This window comes from Eschrichtius robustus, chromosome 20 (genome assembly GCF_028021215.1).
Source record: "Eschrichtius robustus isolate mEscRob2 chromosome 20, mEscRob2.pri, whole genome shotgun sequence".
NCBI lineage: Eukaryota > Metazoa > Chordata > Mammalia > Artiodactyla > Eschrichtiidae > Eschrichtius > Eschrichtius robustus.
In genome coordinates this window covers 22976940-22996275 of record NC_090843.1, presented here as the reverse complement: position 1 = coordinate 22996275, position 19336 = coordinate 22976940, and the positions used below count along the sequence as shown (strand labels likewise).

General features: G+C 58.3%; 1 protein-coding gene across 5 annotated transcripts; it reads left to right on the top strand.

Annotated features, from left to right (window-relative positions):
• The first annotated feature begins 95 nt into the window (after window positions 1–95).
• Window positions 96–18321, top strand: PLCD3 (phospholipase C delta 3). Of its 5 annotated transcripts, XM_068531297.1 has the most exons (15): window positions 96–315; window positions 9529–9690; window positions 9789–10017; window positions 10363–10492; window positions 11355–11583; window positions 12041–12242; window positions 12414–12558; window positions 13390–13542; window positions 14682–14825; window positions 14968–15112; window positions 15947–16063; window positions 16709–16875; window positions 17046–17181; window positions 17272–17421; window positions 17642–18321. In XM_068531297.1, the coding sequence occupies exons 1-15, from the start codon at window positions 165–167 to the stop codon at window positions 17728–17730; spliced, it is 2349 nt and encodes a 782-aa protein (XP_068387398.1). In that variant the 5' UTR covers window positions 96–164; the 3' UTR covers window positions 17731–18321. The 5 variants fall into 5 exon arrangements, 3 of the variants coding, with proteins under 3 accessions (XP_068387398.1, XP_068387400.1, XP_068387399.1); XM_068531299.1 differs by lacking the exon at window positions 13390–13542; XM_068531298.1 differs by lacking the exon at window positions 17272–17421.
• The last annotated feature ends 1015 nt before the right edge of the window (window positions 18322–19336 follow it).

Genomic DNA, 19336 nt, shown 5'->3' with positions numbered 1-19336 from the left:
CCCTCTCCCTCCGGGTCCCTCCTTCCCTGACTTTCGTCCCTCCCTCTCTCCCTGCTCGCGACTCCTCCTCCTCCCGACTCCCTCCCGGCGCCGCTAAGTTTCTTCGCTCGACACCGCGCACAGACCCCGGGCCCGGCCCCGGCCCCGGCCCCGGCCCCGCGACCATGCTGTGCGGCCGCTGGAGGAGCCGCCACCGGCGGCACGAGGAGCCCCCGGTGCCGGCCCAGGTCGCAGCGCCCGTCGCGCTCCCGTCCCCGCCCGCACCCCAGGACGGCGGCAACAAGAGGCCCGGGCTGCGGGCGCTGAAGAAGATGGGTCAGTGAGCGGCTGGGGCGGCTCGGGGTGGGCGCGGAGGGGCCCCGGCGGCGCAGCCTGGGAGGGTCGGGGTGTTCCGGCGAGCCGTTGGTGGGCTTCCCAATGGGGCTGTGGGGAGTCCGGCTAGGGATGGAAGGCCAGCACCGTTCCAGCGGGGGAGGGGAGGTCGCACCTGGGGTCACCCGAGGTCCTGGGGTCCGAGCGAGGCTCCCAGGATGGCTTTTGTTTTCCACCAGGGGGCGCCCTACCTTCGGGTCAGAAAGCCAGAGTTGCCTTCTCAGATTTGAGGGAAGTCAGTGGGGGAAAGGAAAAACTGTGGTTTATCAAGCATCTCCCAGACACTGGCCAGCACCGGGTGGTTACGGATGTGGTGCCCTTCAATCTTCTCCACATTCCTGAGAGGCAGGTGGTGTAATCCCCATTTCACAGATGAAGAAGCTGACTCAGAGAAAGGAATTTGTCTATGACCACACAGCTAATAGAGGGCAAAAGTTGGTATGTACCCCACACTGCCCCTGGCCCCCTCTCAGAACCAGGGCAAAGTGGGACTGACTGGGGAGCTGAGGGCTTGAACGAGGGGGTTTACGTGTGAGAGTATTTTATACAATGTAAAATACTGTAAAACTGAAGTGGTGTAGTAGAACTGTGGTCGGTAGAGCATAGTTAATGAGGTGGGGCTGAGGCAACAGAGGGCAGGGCTGCCCGAAGACCTGTGTGAACCTTGGAGCAAAATTCAGAGGTCCCGATAGGTGGTCTTACCTTCTCTTTACCACTGTCCTCCACCCCTTGTTCTTTTTTACTTTTTTAAGATTTTTAAAATTTTTTATTTATTTTATTTATTTTTGGCTGCATTTGGGTCTTCGTTGCTGTGCACAGGCTTTCTCTAGTTGTGGCGAGGGGGGCTTCTCTTTGTTGAGGTGCACGGGCTTCTCATTGTAGTGGCTCCTCTTGTTGCGGAGCATGGGCTCTAGGCGCGGGGGCTTCAGTAGTTGTGTCATGTGGGCTCAGTAGTCGTGGCTCGTGGGCTCTAGAGCGCAGGCTCAGTAGTTGTAGTGCACGGGTCCGCAGCATGTGGGATTTTCCCGGACCAGGGCTCGAACCCGTGTCCCCGGCATCAGCAGGCGGATTCTCAACCACCACGCCACCGGGGAAGCCCCACCCCCCGTTCTTACTTCTATCTCCTCTCATTCATTTGACCTGAATTTATTGAGTGCTGTGTTCTGAGCACCGTGCCTGGCACTCTCCTTATGGAGACAGAGGACGTGGTCTCTGCCCTACCCTTCATCAATCACACATGCATTCCACAAACATTGATTGAGTGCCTATAGTATGCTCTGCCCTGGGGATTCAGCAACGAACAAGGCAGGCACGGTCCTGGCCCTCAGAGAGCTGAAGTACCAGCAAGGATGTCAGACAATGAAGCAAAGAAACAAGGCTATGAAGGAAGGACCAAGGTGCTAGCGAGCCCTGGCTGCACCCTGGAGCTGGAGGGAGACTAGAGTGAGGCAAAAGGAGAGAGGCAGGTGGAGGCTGGGTCCTCAAGGCCCCTACTTATAAGGTTATGGACTTTCTCTGGAGGGCAACAGGAGCCTGGGAAAGGTCTCAGGCCGGAGGAGAGAGGCAGGAATTGGGTAGAGTAGGGGTGGGTTGGACGAAGGCAGGGGTGAAACAAGGAGACCCACAGGAGGGAGGCTGAGGAGTCAGCTGGGCAAGCTGTGTGTGTGCGGGGGGGACGGGGAGCTCAGAAGTGGGTCGGTACAGCCGAGATGGATTCCAGAACTACAGGGAGATGGACTGGGCTGGACTTTGCAGTTGGTGGGATCTGGAAGGTGTCTCTAATGGGTGGCGGCGTCATCATCCTGTGGTCTAAGGGGCAGTGGTGGTTTGGGGAGAGGTCGATGGCCATGGGGAGTTGAGGTGCCGCTGAGATAGTCAAGGGCTGGTGTTGGGCCGGAGAAGCAGCCCCAGGAGTCAGCTGCCTGTGGGGGTTATGGGTACCATGGGAGGGCTGAGGTGATGCTCCTGCACACCTGCCTGCCTCCTCATTCCATACACTTTTGCTAAGCCCCGTCCGCATGCCAGGGCGCAGTGTCAGGGCTGGGGCTACGGAGATGGAGAACACAGCACCTTGCCCTAGGGGAATGAACAGTCTCGTGCCAGGAGCCACTTGTAGACAAATAGTTACAGCTGAGCCCAAGACTCATTACCCTTTGGCTGAGTAACGCTGCACGGGAGCTCCGGGCACCCTGTGACAGTGACACTCTTGGGAACTATGTGGGTGTCAGAATGCCATCTGGGCCACCCTCCCTCCCCCCTGACTGCTGCACCGTCCTGTTGAGTGACTGCCTTCCGAGAGAGGAATGTCAAGTCTGTGGGGAATGACCCTTCCCCAGGCCTGACTGAGTCCAGGAACAGGTTGGAGGCGAAACCCAGGTGTCCTGGGGCCCAACTGCCCTGGCCATAAAGGCCAAGTCCTAGGTCTACCACCGAGGTAGCTTCCACGATGACCCCTGCAGCTGCTGCCTCTCCTGAAATGACCCTCAGGGCTGTGTCTTGTCACCGCCTTCGCCAAACCCCTTAGTCTAACAGAGGACAGATTTTCTTTCTGATCAGGTCAAGAGACTAGGGCAGGGAGTGGCTCAGAGTCAAAGGCGAAGAGGGGCCCAAGGAAAAGAAAGGGGGGCCATACTGGGGGAAACCGAGATGAGGGGGGACGGACAGCAGCCCCCGCGTTGAGTGGGAGTCATTTGTGGAGCCTAGGGTCCACTCCGCTCCCATCCCCCGCCCCCAGGCTGGGCTGCTGGCCTGGTCTGCGCCAGGGAAGCCAGGGAACAGTTGAAGAGGCAGAAGAGGAGCCCAGGGAGCACCGGGGCAGGGCTGAGCTTGCAGTAGCCCAGATCCCACGTAATCCTCGGTCACCCCAGGGGAAGGTGCTGTCACTGTCCTCACAGATGAGAAACTTGAGGTGGAGGGGGTGAAGTCACCGGCCCAAGGCCGCGCGGCTAAGAGGCAGCGTCTGTCTGCCACCAAAGCCATCGTTTTCAATGAGGGCTCTTTATATCTGGAATTAATGAATACTAATTAACACCTTTATAACACTGTGCGAGCGCTTTTCTCGTATTAGCTCATTTAATGTCACAAACTTATGAGGTAGGTGGGACCATTAGCCTCATTTTACGAGTGAGGAAACTGAGGTTCAGCGAGGTTCAGTAACTTGCCCCGGATTCCAAGCTGGGAAGTAGCTAAGAGAGGATTCGAACCCAGGAAGTCTGGCCCAGAGTCCAAGCTCCTAACACAATGAATGAATGAGTGATTTAAGCCTGGTGGGGAGGGGCCTGCTACACCCCTCCCCCATAGTGGCTCTGCCAGCTGCCAGGGGTGTCCTCATAGGGCTGCCAAAAAAAATATCAGTATGTCCCAAATTATGTAAATATTTGATATTAAAATGTTATTTGTTGTTCATCTGAAATTCACATTTAACTGGGCATCCTGAATTTTGTCTGGCAGCCCTGTCTCCCCAGAGCCTGGAACTGCCCCTGTGCCCCTGATGCTCCACCCGGCCCCTAATCCTCCCTGTGAGCAGAGCACTAAGTGGGCAGAATCTGTTCCCTTCCCTCCCCGGTCGGCACACACCACCAAGTGCCGCAGGGAAAGTGGGCTCTCCCGATGGCCTGCCCAGGGCATCTCCTGCAGGGTGAGTGGGGCTGCCAGGGGCGAGGTAGGCAGGTGGGGCAGTCTTCAGAGCAGCCCCCGGTCTGGGTAGGTGCCTGGCCTGGGTGGTGGGAGGGGTGGGCAGCCCTCCTGGTCACGCCGGTGTGTGCCAGGCAGGGCTGGGGGGCTGGCTCTGTCCTGCATCCTGGCCCCCCTCACCTCTCCTCCTTCCTCAGCTCTGAGGAGCCCCGCTCCACGATCTCAGCCCCCAAACAGGCTTCACGCCTGGTCTGGGCCTGCAGAGAAGAGTGCTGCCCCCTTTATCGCACTCTGTCCACCCGGAGCGGGGGAAGCACCGCCTGCCTTTCTTGACTTTGTTGATGCTTCAAGGAATGTTATGGATTCTGGCACTGAGCTCCACTAGGCTCTAGCCTTGGGTGTGGCAGCCAGCCAGGGCGAGGGGGACACGTTTGGTACCCGAGGTGCTGGGGCTACCTGCTGGCTTGAGGATTCCGGTGAGAAGGTGTTTGAGAGCCCTCGCCGTTGCCTGTCCCCTCCCAGAGCCTCATGGCCTCAGTCACCGGGGAAAAGCTGCTCTTCCTCCCCTCCCCCGTTGGCATGAAGCTGTCGGCTGTCGGCTGTCGCTGTTCCCTGCGTGTCTCACATTCCTGCTGGAGTCCCGTGAGCCCTTCCTGAGTGTGCACTGGCACACACACACACACACACACACACACACCTTAGTTTCCACGCCAAGCTGACCACCTCACACCCACCAACCACACACACACACACACCCCGATATGCACACACCACCCTACACACACCTTCACTCCTTACACACCCTGCTCTCTGCATACACACCCCGTGACCACACAGCACTCCCACCCCTGCCACCAGCCCACTCGGGCCTCTGCCCACGCCCTACACGGCCCCTGCATCCACCCCTGCCTTGGGCCACCCACACTGTTTTCAGCATACACAGCTAGTCCTCTCTGATCATCAGTGGCCCATCTGTGAGAAAGGTGGGATTGAAGGGCCAGGGATAAAGTTGGCCTCCCCACAGCCCCTTCCAGCTCTGCCAGTGGGGCAGATTCCTGCCCCCAGCCTTGGCCCCAAACCACACACAGCCCAAACCGCCCAGGCTGCAGGTGGTCACTGGGAAACTGTGGGGCTGCCCGTTCCTCACCACCTCCCGGCCCCTTTCTGGGGGCTGAGATAAGCGGCTCAGGGAAGGTGTCTGGGCCCCAGCTGATGACACAGAGCTGGGCTGGGCGGGAGAGGGGCCCAGCTGGAAGCCGTGGGAATGAGGAGCAGGGATGGAGCAGAATACCCGGGTCCCTCTTCCCTCCTGGGCACTGCCTCGGTTTCCTTCTTTGTTATCATTTACTGTGAGCCCCCTGTGGGCGGGCCTCAGACAGAGAGCCCTGTGTGCTCCTTCAGTCACACAGAGACCTTTGGGTGAGGCCCCCCAACTCTCAACGCACTCCAGCTGCCCTGTGATTCTGGACAAGTTCGTTAGCTGCTCTGTGCCTCTTTAACAGCTTTATTGAGAATTAATTCACATCCCATACCATTCAGCCATTTAAAGTGTACAGTGGTTTCTGGCATTACATTATTATTATTATTATTTTTTGGCTGTGCTGTGTGGCATGCAGGATCTTAGTTCCTCCACCAGGGATCGAACCTGTGACCCCTGCATTGAAAGCGTGGAGTCTTAACCAGTGGACCGCCAGCGAAGTCCCTTAATTTTTAAAAATTGTGGTAAAATATATATAACATAAAATTGGCCATGTACACCATTCTGAAGTGGGTAATTCAGTGGCATTAATTACATTCACAATGTTGTGCTATTTCTAAAACTTTTCCATCACCCTAAACAGAAACTCTGTAACCATTAGGACATAATTCACCATTCTTCCCTTTCCCCAGCCCCTGGTAACCTCTAGTTTACTTTCTGTCTCTGAATTTTTTAAAATTGAGGTATAAGTGATATAAAATCTGTTTCTATGAATTTGACTGTTCTAGGTACCTCATGTAAATGGAATCGTACATCATTTGTCCTTTTGGGTCTGGCTTATTTCCCTTAGCATAATGTTTTCAAGGTTCATCCATGTTGTAGCAGAGATCAGATTTCACTCCTCTTTATGGCTGAATAATTATCCCACTGTATGCATAGACCACATTTTGCTTATTCATTCATTTGTTGATGGACGCTTGGGTTGTTTCCACCTTTTGGTACTGTCTGTCCTCATTTTTACTACTGTTATTTTGTGATTGTTCCCCCACCTGCTCGGTTGAGGTGGCCATGGTGCTGGCCCAGCCCAGCTCCAGGTTCAAGGCAGAGATGGATAGATAGAGAATCCACGGAAACCACAGGAGGCAGGCAGCTTGCACGCCTGCTCCAAGCAGGTAGGAATGAGGTCGAGGAAACATCTGTGGGTTTGGATCTGGCAAGACCGATAAATATTTACTGGGTGGCTAGGCAGAGGACCAGGCCCCTCTCAGCATCACTGCCCAGGGCCTGGGCCTGCCTCCTGACCTCACGCCCTTACCTCCCTTGGTCCTGCCCCTCCCATCTGACAGATCAGCCCCCTCACTACCCCAGGGTTCAGAAGCTCAAGCAATGGAGAAATAGAGGCACCCACCCAGGGACTCAGCACCTGGCCCAGCCTGGCACTTCACCCTCATTCTGTGTGGCTTTTCCTCTGGCAGTGTGGTTGGAGGACAGTGTGGTCCAAGGGGCAGTGTGATCCGGGGGCCTGTCCTGGTTGGGTGGGCAGAATGGAATGTCACCCCTTCCCCCAGCAGGCTCCTGGGGAGCTGGGGGTGAGGGCCAGGAGTAGGGGCCTCTCCTCAACGTGGGAACCTGTCCCAGTGGGGGGCTGGTCGGGAGCTCAGGCTGCCTTTCTCCATGTCCTGTTTGCAGCAGACTCTGGACAAAAGAGGCCCTCAGTGACTCACCTCCATTTCCAGCCTTAGTCATTCACCAAGCCGCCTCCTCCCCATCCTCCCCACCTCTGGCCTTGGCATCACAGGGCTGGCCCAGTCAGGGGAGGTGGCTCCAGCTGCAGAGCCTGGTTGTCATGGGAATGAGGAGTCCCCTTTCCCATAGCTGAGGAGGTGGTGGAGGGGTGGGCTCAGCCCTGGTGGCACTGCAGGTTCCCCTGAATGCCCTGCCCCCCACTCTGTTGTTCCTCAGGATGAGAGAATGCAGAGGTTGCCTGGATGTGGGGATAGGGGCCTGAGGGTCTGGTGAGTCTCTTGGCCTGGCACATGCCAAGTTCCAGCTCTTTACCTGGAAGAAGGAGGGTTCCACCTCCCCTTCCTAGCTAGGTGGCACTGAGTGGGCATTGACCCTTCCAGAAGGCCACAGTCTAAACCCTGAGAGACCCCTTGGAGCCATTAAGGTCACAAATTGGCCCCAAGGGGGACCATAGCCTCTTAAGGATGGCAGGTTTCTCCTCCTGCCCCTGAGTCCATGATTCTCCATCATAGTCACTCTCAAAGTCATAAGGTAGGTTTTTAAACATACAGATGCCCAACCCCCAACCTGTACCTGCTGGACGAGAATCTCTGGGTCATGGGTTTTGCAACCTCCACCAGGTGATTCTGATGCACAGCTGGAGTTGAGAAACCCTGACCCACAAGGCTGCTGCCCTGACATCTGGACAGATGGCTCAGGGCTGGGGCTAGAATGCATTTAGTCCCCAGCTGTCTGTCCATCTGCCTCCCCTTTCAGAAAACACTGGCTGCAAGCCTGGCTCTGGGACAAGCACTGAGGTGAGGATATCCCAGTGCTTGGGCTTATTAAGGTCCACTGAAATTACAGTTTAGGTGGGGTGATTAATTAAAGTAACAAGTGTTGCTGGTGGTCAGGGAAGGAGAACTCCTATTTGAAGACAAATCAGGAAAGACTTCCTGGAGGAGGTGGTCCTTGAAGGACTGCAGTGTGAGGAAGAGACGGGAGAAGGATCCTACAAAGGCTCCTGGAGAGAGTGAGAGGAAGGCCCAGGAATTTAGACTTGATTCCTCGGGTCAGGGTTTGCAGCTGGGCAAGCAGGGTCCTTGGGGCCACAAAGTCTAAAGCCAAACCCAGTATTGGGAGCTTGTTAAAATAAAGGGAGGAAGAGAGGCCCACTGTCTTGTTTCCTTTGGCCCACACAGTGGTGTTTTGGGGTTTTTTGTTTCAATTTGATTTAATTGCCAACATTGAAAAATCTGGAGGCGTCAGATATAAATCCAGATTCGGTTCTCTGGGAACTCTGGGCCTTCATCCACTCCTGGCTGCCTCCGTCCTTCCAAAAGGTGTGGACCCTACATTTTGTCTGGTTCCCACACGTTCTATTGTCCCATGGCTCATAAACCTTTGGTTTTGACCCCTGCTGAGGCAGATCTGAGCAGGGTGTGGCCCTACCAGGATGGGCAGCATCTTGACTGAATTTTGGATTTTGTAGCAGCTACTATTGTGGTCTCCATTTTATGAATGGTGAACATGAGGCTTAGAGCAGTCACAGGGTAGTGCCACCAAGGCCGTGTAACTGGGAAGTGACAGAGCTGGTATTTGACTCCTCGGACCCTGCTCTTTCCTAGGTCCTCAAGCCCAGGGTGGTTGCAGGGAGCTGGGGAGGGAGGAGGGTAGGAGGAGCAGAGGGGTCAGTGTAGTGGCCAAGGGCGAAGGTGCTGGAGCCTGACCTCCAGGGTTTGAAGCCTGCTTCTGCCACTCCCCAGCCATGGAATTCTGGCAAGTTACTGAAGCATCTCTGCACTTGTTTTCTCGTGTGTTAATACATGAGTGGGGTCTGGCATGTAGTAGGTACTTTGTAAGCATTTTGTCTTATTAAGAAAGATGGACACTGTGACTGGAGAGCACATGTGGGCTCAGGGGTTACACGGGGTTGTGACAGTGGCTGGGCAAGGGGGATACCAAGTGTCACAGGAGATCATGCTTTCAGCTGGGCCCCACCAGGGCATCTGGAGATCAGTCCCAGGCTGGCCAAGGCAGGACTGGGCCTGGCATGCTTGGTCTGAGACCCTGGAGCCAGAGTGACCTCTGCTGTCCTCCCTTGTCTTCGGGAAAGCAGAGATGAGGAGCTTGGGTTGCAGCAAGAAAGATTTAGGTTAGATAGTGAGACTACCCTCCTGATGGTCAGGTTTTCGTGTCAAGGGAAAAGGCTATTGATGGCAGATTCTAGGCTTGAAGGCTGGAGGCCGTGATGGAGGGGAGTGGCAGAAAGAGTGACCTTTAGCGAGGCCTGAGTCCCAGGCGCTGCCTTGAGCTCTGCTCTGAGGGCCTCCAGAGGAGGCTGCTTGACAGGGAGGAGGGCAGGCCTGTTACTGGCACCCCTCCCTGGGGGCCTGGGTGGGACACACCAAGCACAGGCCTTGGGGCCAAAAAGCCTATAGCCAAAGCCAGTGTTGGGGCCTGTTACAGGGAGAGGAAGAGCTGCCTGGGAGAGTTTGCAGAGGCTTGGGCAGGGAGGCCGCACCTCCCTGCTGGGAGGAGGGTGGCGGGAACCTGCAGGCAGGGCCGGCCAGGATGCCCATGGCCTCCCGCCCCCGCAGGCCTGACGGAGGACGAGGACGTGCGCGCCATGCTGCGGGGCTCCCGGCTCTGCAAGATCCGCTCGCGGACATGGAAGAAGGAGCGGCTGTACCGGCTGCAGGAGGACGGCCTGAGCGTGTGGTTCCAGCGGAGCATCCCACGCGCGCCTTCGCAGCACATCTGTGAGCCGGGACCCGGGCGGGCGTGGGCAGGCGGGGGACAGTGGAGGCCCGGCCCCGCCGCCCTGACCCGGCCGCGCACGTCCCGTCCCTCTCCGCAGTCTTCGTGCAGCATATCGAGGCCGTCCGCGAGGGCCACCAGTCCGAGGGCCTGCGGCGCTTCGGGGGCGCCTTCGAGCCGGCGCGCTGCCTAACCATCGCCTTCAAGGGGCGTCGCAAGAACTTGGACCTGGTGGCGCCCACGGCCGAGGAGGCGCAGCGCTGGGTGCGCGGTCTGGCCAAGCTGCGCGCGCGCCTCGATGCCATGAGCCAGCGCGAGCGCCTCGACCAATATCCTCCCGGGGAGGGCAGCGGACCGCGCGGGGAGGGGGGCCGGCCCTGTGCCGGGATCAGGCCCAGGGGAGGCGTGGCTCCGCCCTTAGGGACCCGCGGTTTGAGATAGAGCCCCTTGTCTTCAGAACTGAGGGTGGTGACGGGGCATCCTGTCTCTGGGGAGCCCGGTCCCGTGGAGGACGTGCGGCTGGGGCACTCAGGGGGTCCACAGGCTGAGGGGAAAGCACAGCCCCCAAACCCGGGAGCCCCCAGGGTGGGGGTGAGGGTATGCCATACCTGTCAGTTACCTGTCAGCAGGGGGCTGGGCCCAGCCTGTTTCTAGTATTTCCTGAGCACCCGCACCTGGATCCACTTCTATCTGCATCGAGCAGACTCCAACCAGGACAGTAAGATGAGCTTCAAGGAGATCAAGAACCTGCTCCGCATGGTCAACGTGGACATGAACGACATGTACGCCTACCGCCTCTTCAAGGTGGGCATCTGCCACCATTCTGACCTCTGCTCTCTGCCTTCCCCCAGCCATCTGAGTCATCAGTTCCCTCCCCCCTTCCCACCCCCCAGCTTTTGTGGTGAGTGGCCTCTCTCTGCAGAAAGGCCACATCTGGGCCTAGGTACACTTTCATCCCAGTGAAGCCACTGGGCCAGGATGGGAGTGCTGGCCCAGAGCTCCTTTCCTCACCCTCAGGCAGAGCCCAGGTAGGGAGGACCTCGGGCTCATGGGTACACACAGGAGCGCACCCCCCTCCACTGTGGCATGTGTGGCACCTCCACACGTGACCATGTACACCCCACATGTGGGAGCACAGACAGGGGCCCACAGAGGTGGGCTCTGCATCCGTGGCCCAGTTGGATCACGTGGAGACACCTGTGTGGATGTTGACTGTGACTCCAAAAGACAGGAGGGCCATGGCACCTGTGCACCTGGGCCGATAGCGCCACGTGAATTCTGTTATGTGTTGCTCATTGGCCCTGGGTGTGAACGTGTGAGGGTGAGAACGGTAGCGTATACACACGGGAAGGGGGGATTCTGGCACCGGGCCTCAGCCCTGCCCAGGGCTCACAGTTTTTCCTCCCACATCTTGATTCTTGGAGTAGGTCATGGGGCAGAGGAACAGGCAATGAACCCAGGAGTCCTTTCTTAGAATCCCAGCCCTGCGATTTAGCAGCTGTGTGAGTCTGAGTGAGACCCGGAGCCTGGCTAGCTTTCAGTTTCTCCACCTGTGAAACCGCGGACAACGCCTCCTTCCCAGACCTGGTGGATGACGGGTGTGTCGGCGCAGGCCAGCTCTCCCAGGGTGTCCTCCTCCTCTGAATCTCTCCCTCCTGCTCTCCAGGAGTGTGACCGCTCCAACAATGAGTGGCTGGAGGGGCCTGAGATCGAGGAGTTTCTGCGACGGCTGCTGAAACGCCCCGAGCTGGAGGAGATCTTCCATCGGTACTCGGGCGAGGACCGGGTGTTGAGCACCTCCGAGCTGCTGGAGTTCCTGGAGGACCAGGGTGAGGATGGCGCCACGCTGGCCCACGCCCGGCAGCTCATCCACACCTATGAGCTCAACGAGACAGGTGAGGGGTCTGACAGATGGGGCTGGGGCCAACACGGCCCAGGGCTTGGCATCTGACAGGTCCGGGTTCCCAGCTAAGTGGGCTCTGCTACTACAGGCTGTGGGCACCATCTTGGGCAGGTTACCTTGCCTCTCTGAGACTCAGCTGCCACATCTGTAAAATGGCATAGTAATGTACCGTCCTCACAGGGTTGGGTTGAAATTAAATGGCATAACTTGGGAGTCCCCTGGTGGCCTACTGGTCAGGATTCCAGCTTTTCACTGCCGTGGCCCGGGTTCAATCCCTGGTCGGGAAACAGATCCCGCAAGCTGTGAGGCGTGGCCAAAAAAAAAAAGGCATAACTTACGTAGAGTCCAGTCAGTAGACAGGTGCTCACTATTACTAAGTTGAGTGAGCTTTGAGGCATTTTAGGGCCAAAGGGGTCCCCCGTGATGCGCTCTTCTGCCCATTCCTTCAGCCAAGCAGCACGAACTGATGACTCTGGATGGCTTCATGATGTACCTGTTGTCGCCTGAGGGGGCTGCCCTGAACCTGGCCCACACGTGTGTGTTCCAGGACATGAACCAGCCCCTGGCCCACTACTTCATCTCCTGCTCCCACAATACCTACCTGACCGACTCTCAGATCGGTGGGCCCAGCAGCACCGAGGCCTATGTTAGGTACCATAGTGGGGGGGATGGTGGGAGTGAACATGTCTGGGAGCCAGTTTGGGGATGGACATGGGGCTCAACTCCCGCCCTGGGCTTCCTGGGGCCTACCTGGGGGCCTGTCCATTGCCCTGCTCTGTGTCACCCACATGACACCTTGCCCATCCATCCATCTGTCCGCAGAGCCTTTGCCCAGGGATGCCGCTGTGTGGAGCTTGACTGCTGGGAGGGGCCAGGAGGGGAGCCGGTCATCTACCATGGCCACACCCTCACCTCCAAGATCCTCTTCCGAGATGTGATCCAGGCAGTGCGTGACCACGCCTTCACGGTGAGCCCTGGGACCCCCACGCCCAGCCCCAGAGCCTTCCCCATGACATCAGCTGGTCTCGGTCCTTCCAAAAGAAACCCCTGGGACTTCCCTGGTGGTCCAGTGGTTAAGACTCTGTGCTTCCACTGCAGGGGGCACGGGTTCGATCCCTGGTCAGGGAACTAAGATCCTGCATGCTGCGGCGCGGCCAAAAAAACCCCAAAACAAAAAACCCCCCAAAACAAAAGAAACCCCTGCCCAGAGACTCACTTTCACCAAGTGCTGCTGGGACAACTGCCCAATGGGGTAGAATAAAGCTGGGTGAGAGGCTCCCTTCTCCCACCCTTATATTTAGTAAATGTATTAAAATAGTAAAATTTCCAGAAGAAAACTTTGTGGGTAGGGAAGGACATTTTAATCATGACTCGCAAAGAGAAAATCGTGAAAGAGAGGCTCAGTGTTGCACCTACATAAAATTGCAACTTCTGTCGAGCTATACAAACCTTACCATCAACAAATGATGGGCTGGGACCAAAAGTGTGCAACCTAAACGACATGGTCAGTGTCATTAACAGATAAAGAGCATTTATAAAAGAAAAACATTCCTGCAGCCACCCTCAGCTCCCCAGACAGTCCACCCCTTCCCCGAGGCCCCAGATCTGACCTCTGCCCCTCCACGTACACACTGACCCCAGTGTGTCCCACATCCACTCACTCAGTCTCCCCCAGAGTGGGTTCTCCAGAGCCCTGCCTTTGCCTGCCTGTCCTGAAAGGGGTAGGGGGCCGGGCATAGCAGGGGTCCTGGTGGGGGAGGGGTGAGTGACTCTGAGCTGCCGCCCCTCCCTCCCACAGCTGTCCCCGTACCCCGTCATCCTGTCCCTCGAGAACCACTGTGGGCTGCAGCAGCAGGCTGCCATGGCCCGTCACCTCCACACCATCCTAGGGGACATGCTGGTGACGCAGCTGCTGGACTCCCAGAACCCTGAAGAGCTGCCGTCCCCAGAGGTGATGCTCCCGGACCCCCAGCCTGGGTGGGGGGAGGGTCTGGCTCCGAGGTCCACCATCCACCTCCCTTGTTCAGGCCCCCTCCCCTCTCTCTGTCTTAACCTTCCTCCGCTTCTCCGTTCATCTGACATCTGCCACCCTGTGGTCTTGTCACTTGTCTGCCTTCCATTTTGACTAGACATACCCCACCCTCTCACCTGGCATCGAAGGCCCTCTACGACCTGGCCCTGACCTCCCCGCTCTGCCTCCTGCCCACGGAGTCCCTGCAGGCTCGGCCATTCCCATCTCGAAGGCCTTGGTTGACACTGTCTGCTCCACCTGCAGCTCCCTTCCTAGCCATCTGTGCTCGCCAGGCGCCACCTGCTTAGAGCTCTAGCTCAGCGCAGAGGACCTCTTCCTGTGGCCGTAACAACTTCCTCAGGCCTCTGGCCAGAAGTGGTCCTTCCTCCTTTCCTCCCAACCCCCAGAGCATTTTATCTGCCCCTTCAGGACATTTATCCTTTTTAGGCTCTTTGAGAAAACTCTCCTCCTACTCCCAATCCCAAATTATGCAAAGAATGTAGATTCACCTTTGTGTGTGATTTGATTTTTTTATCAGTATGAAAATAACATACATATGGTAAAAGAAAAAATGGAGCTGCAGAAAAGCATACACAATGAAAAATGGATTTTCCTCCACTCAGGCTCCCCCCGTCCTATTTCTGAAGAAGTAATCATCTTCAACAGTGTCTTGTGAATCCTTCCAGAACTTTCCCATGCATATATATAGCTATGTACATAGCTATCTTCTCCTTCAAATGGTACACAAAGAAGATCATGTGAACACATATTCTACACGCGCTTCTTTCACATGAGATCTTTTTTGAAGAGAGCACCTACTCTTTCAACCCTGAGCTGCCTCATTCATTTTATTGGCTGCTGTGTAGTATGCTGATGCTTAGAGGGGCCCCATTAGCCAGTCCCCTGTGGATAGAGCTGTTTCCCTCATAGGTTTCTTCCTATTAGAAACATCACTCATCTCTGTCTCCTTCGCTGCTCGCCACCCGGGGCCAGCCCCTCACACAGTGGTGGCTGAATGATAGAGTGACCAGCTGACATAGGGGCCAAAGGGCTTAATTGTTCCGTGTTGGTCTCTACAGCAGCTGAAAGGCCGGGTCCTGGTGAAGGGGAAGAAGCTGCCAGCTGCTCGGAATGAGGACGGTCGAGTTCTATCAGACCGGGAGGAGGACAACGAAGACGAGGACGAAGAAGAGGAGGCGGGGGCCGCAGAGCAGAGGCGGCGGGTGAGTGGGCCTGGCTGGGCCAGCCCGGGCTGGGCAGGGGCTTGATACCGCTGTGGAGCTTGGGGGCAGGTGGCAGAGGGAAGGAAGGTGGGAGGACCAGGGGTCTGGAGTGGGCAGACCCCCGCTGAGGCTCATCTCCCAGGCCAAGCAGATCTCCCCAGAGCTGTCGGCCCTGGCCGTGTACTGCTGTGCCACCCGCCTGCGGACCCTGCGCTCTGCCCTGCCCCAGCCCTGCCAGGTCAGCTCCCTCAGCGAGCGCAAGGCCAAGAAGCTCATCCGAGAGGCAGGTAGGAGCCAGGACGTTGGGCCTCTGGGGGACCTGCAGGCTCCTGGTGGGAGGTAGATGTTGAAGTTGATCTGGAAAGGAGTGCGAAAGGGCTTCGGGGGCAATGAAAAGAGGGGCTCAGGGAATGAGTGCCCAGCACATGCCCAGCACCGGGCCAGGCGTACATAGAGGGAAAAGGGCACAGGGAAGAGGGAGGCTGCTGTCTGCCTTCACCAGCTCACAGCCTAGTGGTGGGGCCAGACATAGATGAATTACTGTGCGGGGTGATCAGTCGGGCATGACAGGCATGACGGAGGCTGGGGAAGCCCAGCAGGAGGGGGTGAGATCAGAGAAGGGTTCCCGAGCAGGTGATGGCTGAGAAGACACCTGACTGAAGGATGAGGAGGAAGCAGCCAGGTGAAGAGGGGGAGGGGACTTCCAGACAGGAGGAGCAGGTTGCCCCAAGGCCTGGAGGCTTGAGGTATAGGAAGGGTTCCTGGAACCGGAGGCATGGCTGGAGGAGTGCTTGTGGGATGAGCCATGAAAGACAGGGGATGCCAGCCTGGGGCCAGGTGCTCCACCCACGGAGTCGGAACGTGGGGACTTGGGGGGGGAGGCAGTGCCAGGCGGGGGGGGGGGGGGTCCCTGCCCCTCTCTGGACTTCAGCAGCCTCCTTGTGAGGACCCCTGTCCCCTCATCAGAGAGAACAAGGAGCAGGGGCAGGGGAGCTGGGGATGGGAGTTCAGCCTCTGTTCCCAGCTTGTCTCTGGAGGTGGGGGAGGGGAGGTGACAGGCCCTGGCACCCGGTGAGCCACAGCCCAGGGGCTGTCACAGTCCTGCCCCAACTCTCCCTCAGGGAACAGCTTCATCAGGCACAATGCCTGCCAACTGACCCGTGTCTACCCACTGGGGCTGCGGATGAACTCCGCCAACTACAACCCCCAGGAGATGTGGAACTCGGGCTGTCAGCTGGGTGAGTGGGAGCAGCAGGAGAGGGGGTGGGCAGGGGGCCACGGAGGCCCCGGCGGTGATGAGGCCACACAGCTTTCCAGAAGGTGGAAAAATGAGTCTTGTTGATGCCAATTATTAAAAGACTGATCAACAAGGAAGGTGGGGAAACACAAAGCAGGCTCGTTTGTGTAAACGAGCCAGTGTACAATCTCAAAACTTTTTATGAAGGTGGAAATTAAAAACCTCCACTCCCACGTGCCCCTCACATACACACGCACACCCCGGCAGTCCCCACTAAGTCAACGCTGACGAGCGTGTGCTCTGGAGGGACGCTGAGCAGCGCCAAAGGAGAGGAGCCTGGTCCCCTTGGGGGCAGGTAGGGCAGCATCTGGCTTCCTTGGATCCTGGCTCTGGCCCGGCCCCAGGCCCAGCCCCACCCTCCGGTTCCAGCCGCGGAGGCTGGGTTCCCTGGCTGCCGTGAAACCCCCCAGCCATGGCAGGGGTGGGATAGCACTACCCAGGCAGTGGGACCCTGAGCCCTCTCTAGAGAGAGCTGAGTCCTTGCCCCATGAGGTGTGTCTGGCAGGGAGGGCAGTGAGACTCCTGAAACCGAGCAGTGAAGAGAGGGCCACTAAGAGCCCCTGCCCTGCCCCCGCTGTGTCCACAGTGGCCCTGAACTTCCAGACGCCAGGTTATGAGATGGACCTCAATGCCGGGCGCTTCCTTATCAATGGGCAGTGCGGCTATGTCCTGAAACCTGCCTGTCTGCGGCAGCCTGACACAACCTTTGACCCTGAGTGTCCTGGAACCCCCAGAACGACCTTCACCATCCAGGTCAGCAGCCTGGACAACACCCTGCCTGGGGTCCCTGTCTGCGGGGTGCCAGCCTGAGGATAGCAGAGGCCTGGGGACAGCTTGAGTGAGGGCGGTCCGCCTCCGGGTCCTGAGCGGGAGGGCCGGTGTGAGCCCCGCGGGCCAGGCTAGCTCCCCTTCCTCCCCCACAGGTGCTGACTGCGCAGCAGCTGCCCAAGCTGAACGCCGAGAAGCCAAACTCCATCGTGGACCCGCTGGTGCGCATTGAGATCCACGGGGTGCCCGCAGACTGTGCTTGCAAGGAGACCAACTATGTGCTCAACAATGGTGGGGGCCCTGCTGGGGCGAGCTGGGGGCAGACAGCGGGGAGTGGGGCAGGTGCAGGGCGGGCTCTTGACGGACAGGCCTGCGCCCTAGGCTTCAACCCCCGCTGGGGGCAGACCCTGCAGTTCCAGCTGCGGGCTCCGGAGCTGGTGCTGGTCCGGTTCGTGGTAGAAGATTATGACGCCACGTCCCCCAATGACTTTGTGGGCCAGTTTACACTGCCTCTCAGCAGCCTGAAGCAAGGTTGGTGGGGTTGATGGGGGTGGAAAGAGAAGGGGGGCTGGGCCTCCAAGACCCTGTTCACCCAGGCTGCCCACTCCCTCCCTCCTTAGAGCCTGCCCTAAGCTGGCCCGAGCTGGGCCCAGCCTCCAGCCCCCAGGGCTGGGATGCGGTCTCTGCCCCACACGCCTGGCCCTGCGGTGCGGTGGGCAGAGAAGCTGACACTGGGCTCCCCTCCCCGCAGGATACCGCCACATCCACCTGCTTTCCAAGGACGGGGCCTCACTGTCACCAGCCACCCTCTTTGTCCACATCTGCATCCAGCGCTCCTGACGGCACAGCTGAGCCACCCTGGGTTCTGCAGGTGCCAGTCTGCATCCCTCAGCGGAGGCCCTCTCCTCCTCTGGAGTGGAGGGGTGACGGAGGGCCAGCCCCTCCAGCCTCCCACTTAGCCTGCCCGCCAGGCTCTGTTCTCAACTGGGTGCTGAGGGCCGCCTCAGCCCCTCCTGAAGAACAGGCAGTTGATCTTTTCCCTGGGCCATGAGATGCCCCCAGCTCCTCGGGTGCTCCGCCCACCTGGTCGTCGTGGCTTCTGAAGAGCCAGGCCTGTTGCTGCCAGGAGACTTGGGGAGCAGGACACGTGAGCCCTTGGCCACTCTCTGCCCCATCCCAGCCTCCTTCCCACAAGGAGTCCAGCCACCCCTTTGCCCCCTCCCCAGGCGTTAGCCACCCCCTAAGGCCCTCCTTCCCCCTCCAGGCTTTCTGGGCTCCTCCCTCCAGCTCTGGAACCTGAGCGCTGCTCCCTTGTTAAAGCAAGCAGGGAGAGGGAGGCTCAGCCCTGGGGAAACGTAGGAGATTTTTAACTTGTCTTAGAAGAGCCCTGGGGAGGACAGCAGAACAAAATAAAGAAGCAAGTTTATTTTACCATTGCCACCCCCTGAGCACCTCTGAGGCCACACCCACAGGCCTATGAGGAGGGACGGGGCAGAGGGAGCGTCCCTTGGGCTTCTTGCTGCATCTGGGCTCCCTGTCTAAGACAGCCAGGGGTGCTGGAGGAGCTGCCGCAGCTCAAAATAGCCCTGACCCTTCCTCTTGGCTCAAAGCTGCTGCCAGCATCACAAGACTGTGAGGACAGCGGTTCACAAAGCCACCCCCCCAGCACGTACACCAGGGGCCTTGGATGGGGAGGGGCAGCTGGGTGGGCTTCTGCCAGAGCAGGATTGTTATGGCCCTCAAGGGGGCGGGGACAGGCCTCTGAGGGACTCCAGACAGAGTCCCTCTTTCCAGGCTCAGCTGGGTTCGAGGCCCCCGTCTGCTCAGTAGACGAATCCCAGAGACCTGGAGCTCTCCTTCTACCAGCCAACCAGCCTTCTAGACAAAGGCCTGGAAAGCAGCGGGCCGCCCCAGGCCCCCCTAGAGATGCTGGGAGAGCGTGCCCAGACACCAGAAGACAGAATGCAGAGGAAACCTATCAGAAAGGTGACTTTCTGGGATTAAATGTGGAGCCCTGGCATCTGGGGTTCCCTCAAGCAACAGCACCAACACTGAACAAGGGCTGAGCTTGATGGCAGTTCCCGGAGGGTGGCCTGGGGCAGGGGCTGGGCTGGGCTGAGGCTGGAAGCTGCTCCCATAGAACCCAGGGCTGGGCTGTCTCCACCTTCCTGCCATGACCTGATGCAGGAAGTGACAGCCTCACCCTGCTCTCAGTTTACACTGAGAGGGGCATTTGGTTCTGATGAATTAGTGTGTCTGAAAGAAGACAATCATCAGACTCTGAAGGGGCCCAGATGCCCCCCTGTCCAGGAACCATGAAGGAAGGGGCTGGGCGGCCTTGGTACACAGCACTCACGGCTCTGAGGAGAGGCAGGCGGCCAAACTGCAGCCGCATGGTGCGGGGCACGGTGAGGCCAGGTCCAGTGTTGGGGTATGAAGGGCAACT

Coding starts and splice junctions, on each gene's coding strand:
- PLCD3 (XM_068531297.1), top strand. CDS start 165: ATGCTGTGCGGCCGCTGGAGGAGCCGCCACCGGCGGCACGAGGAGCCC. Junction 10,018..10,362: donor CAGCGCGAGCGCCTCGACCA/ATATCCTCCCGG, acceptor GAGCACCCGCAC/CTGGATCCACTTCTATCTGC. Junction 13,543..14,681: donor AAGAGCTGCCGTCCCCAGAG/GTGATGCTCCCG, acceptor TGGTCTCTACAG/CAGCTGAAAGGCCGGGTCCT.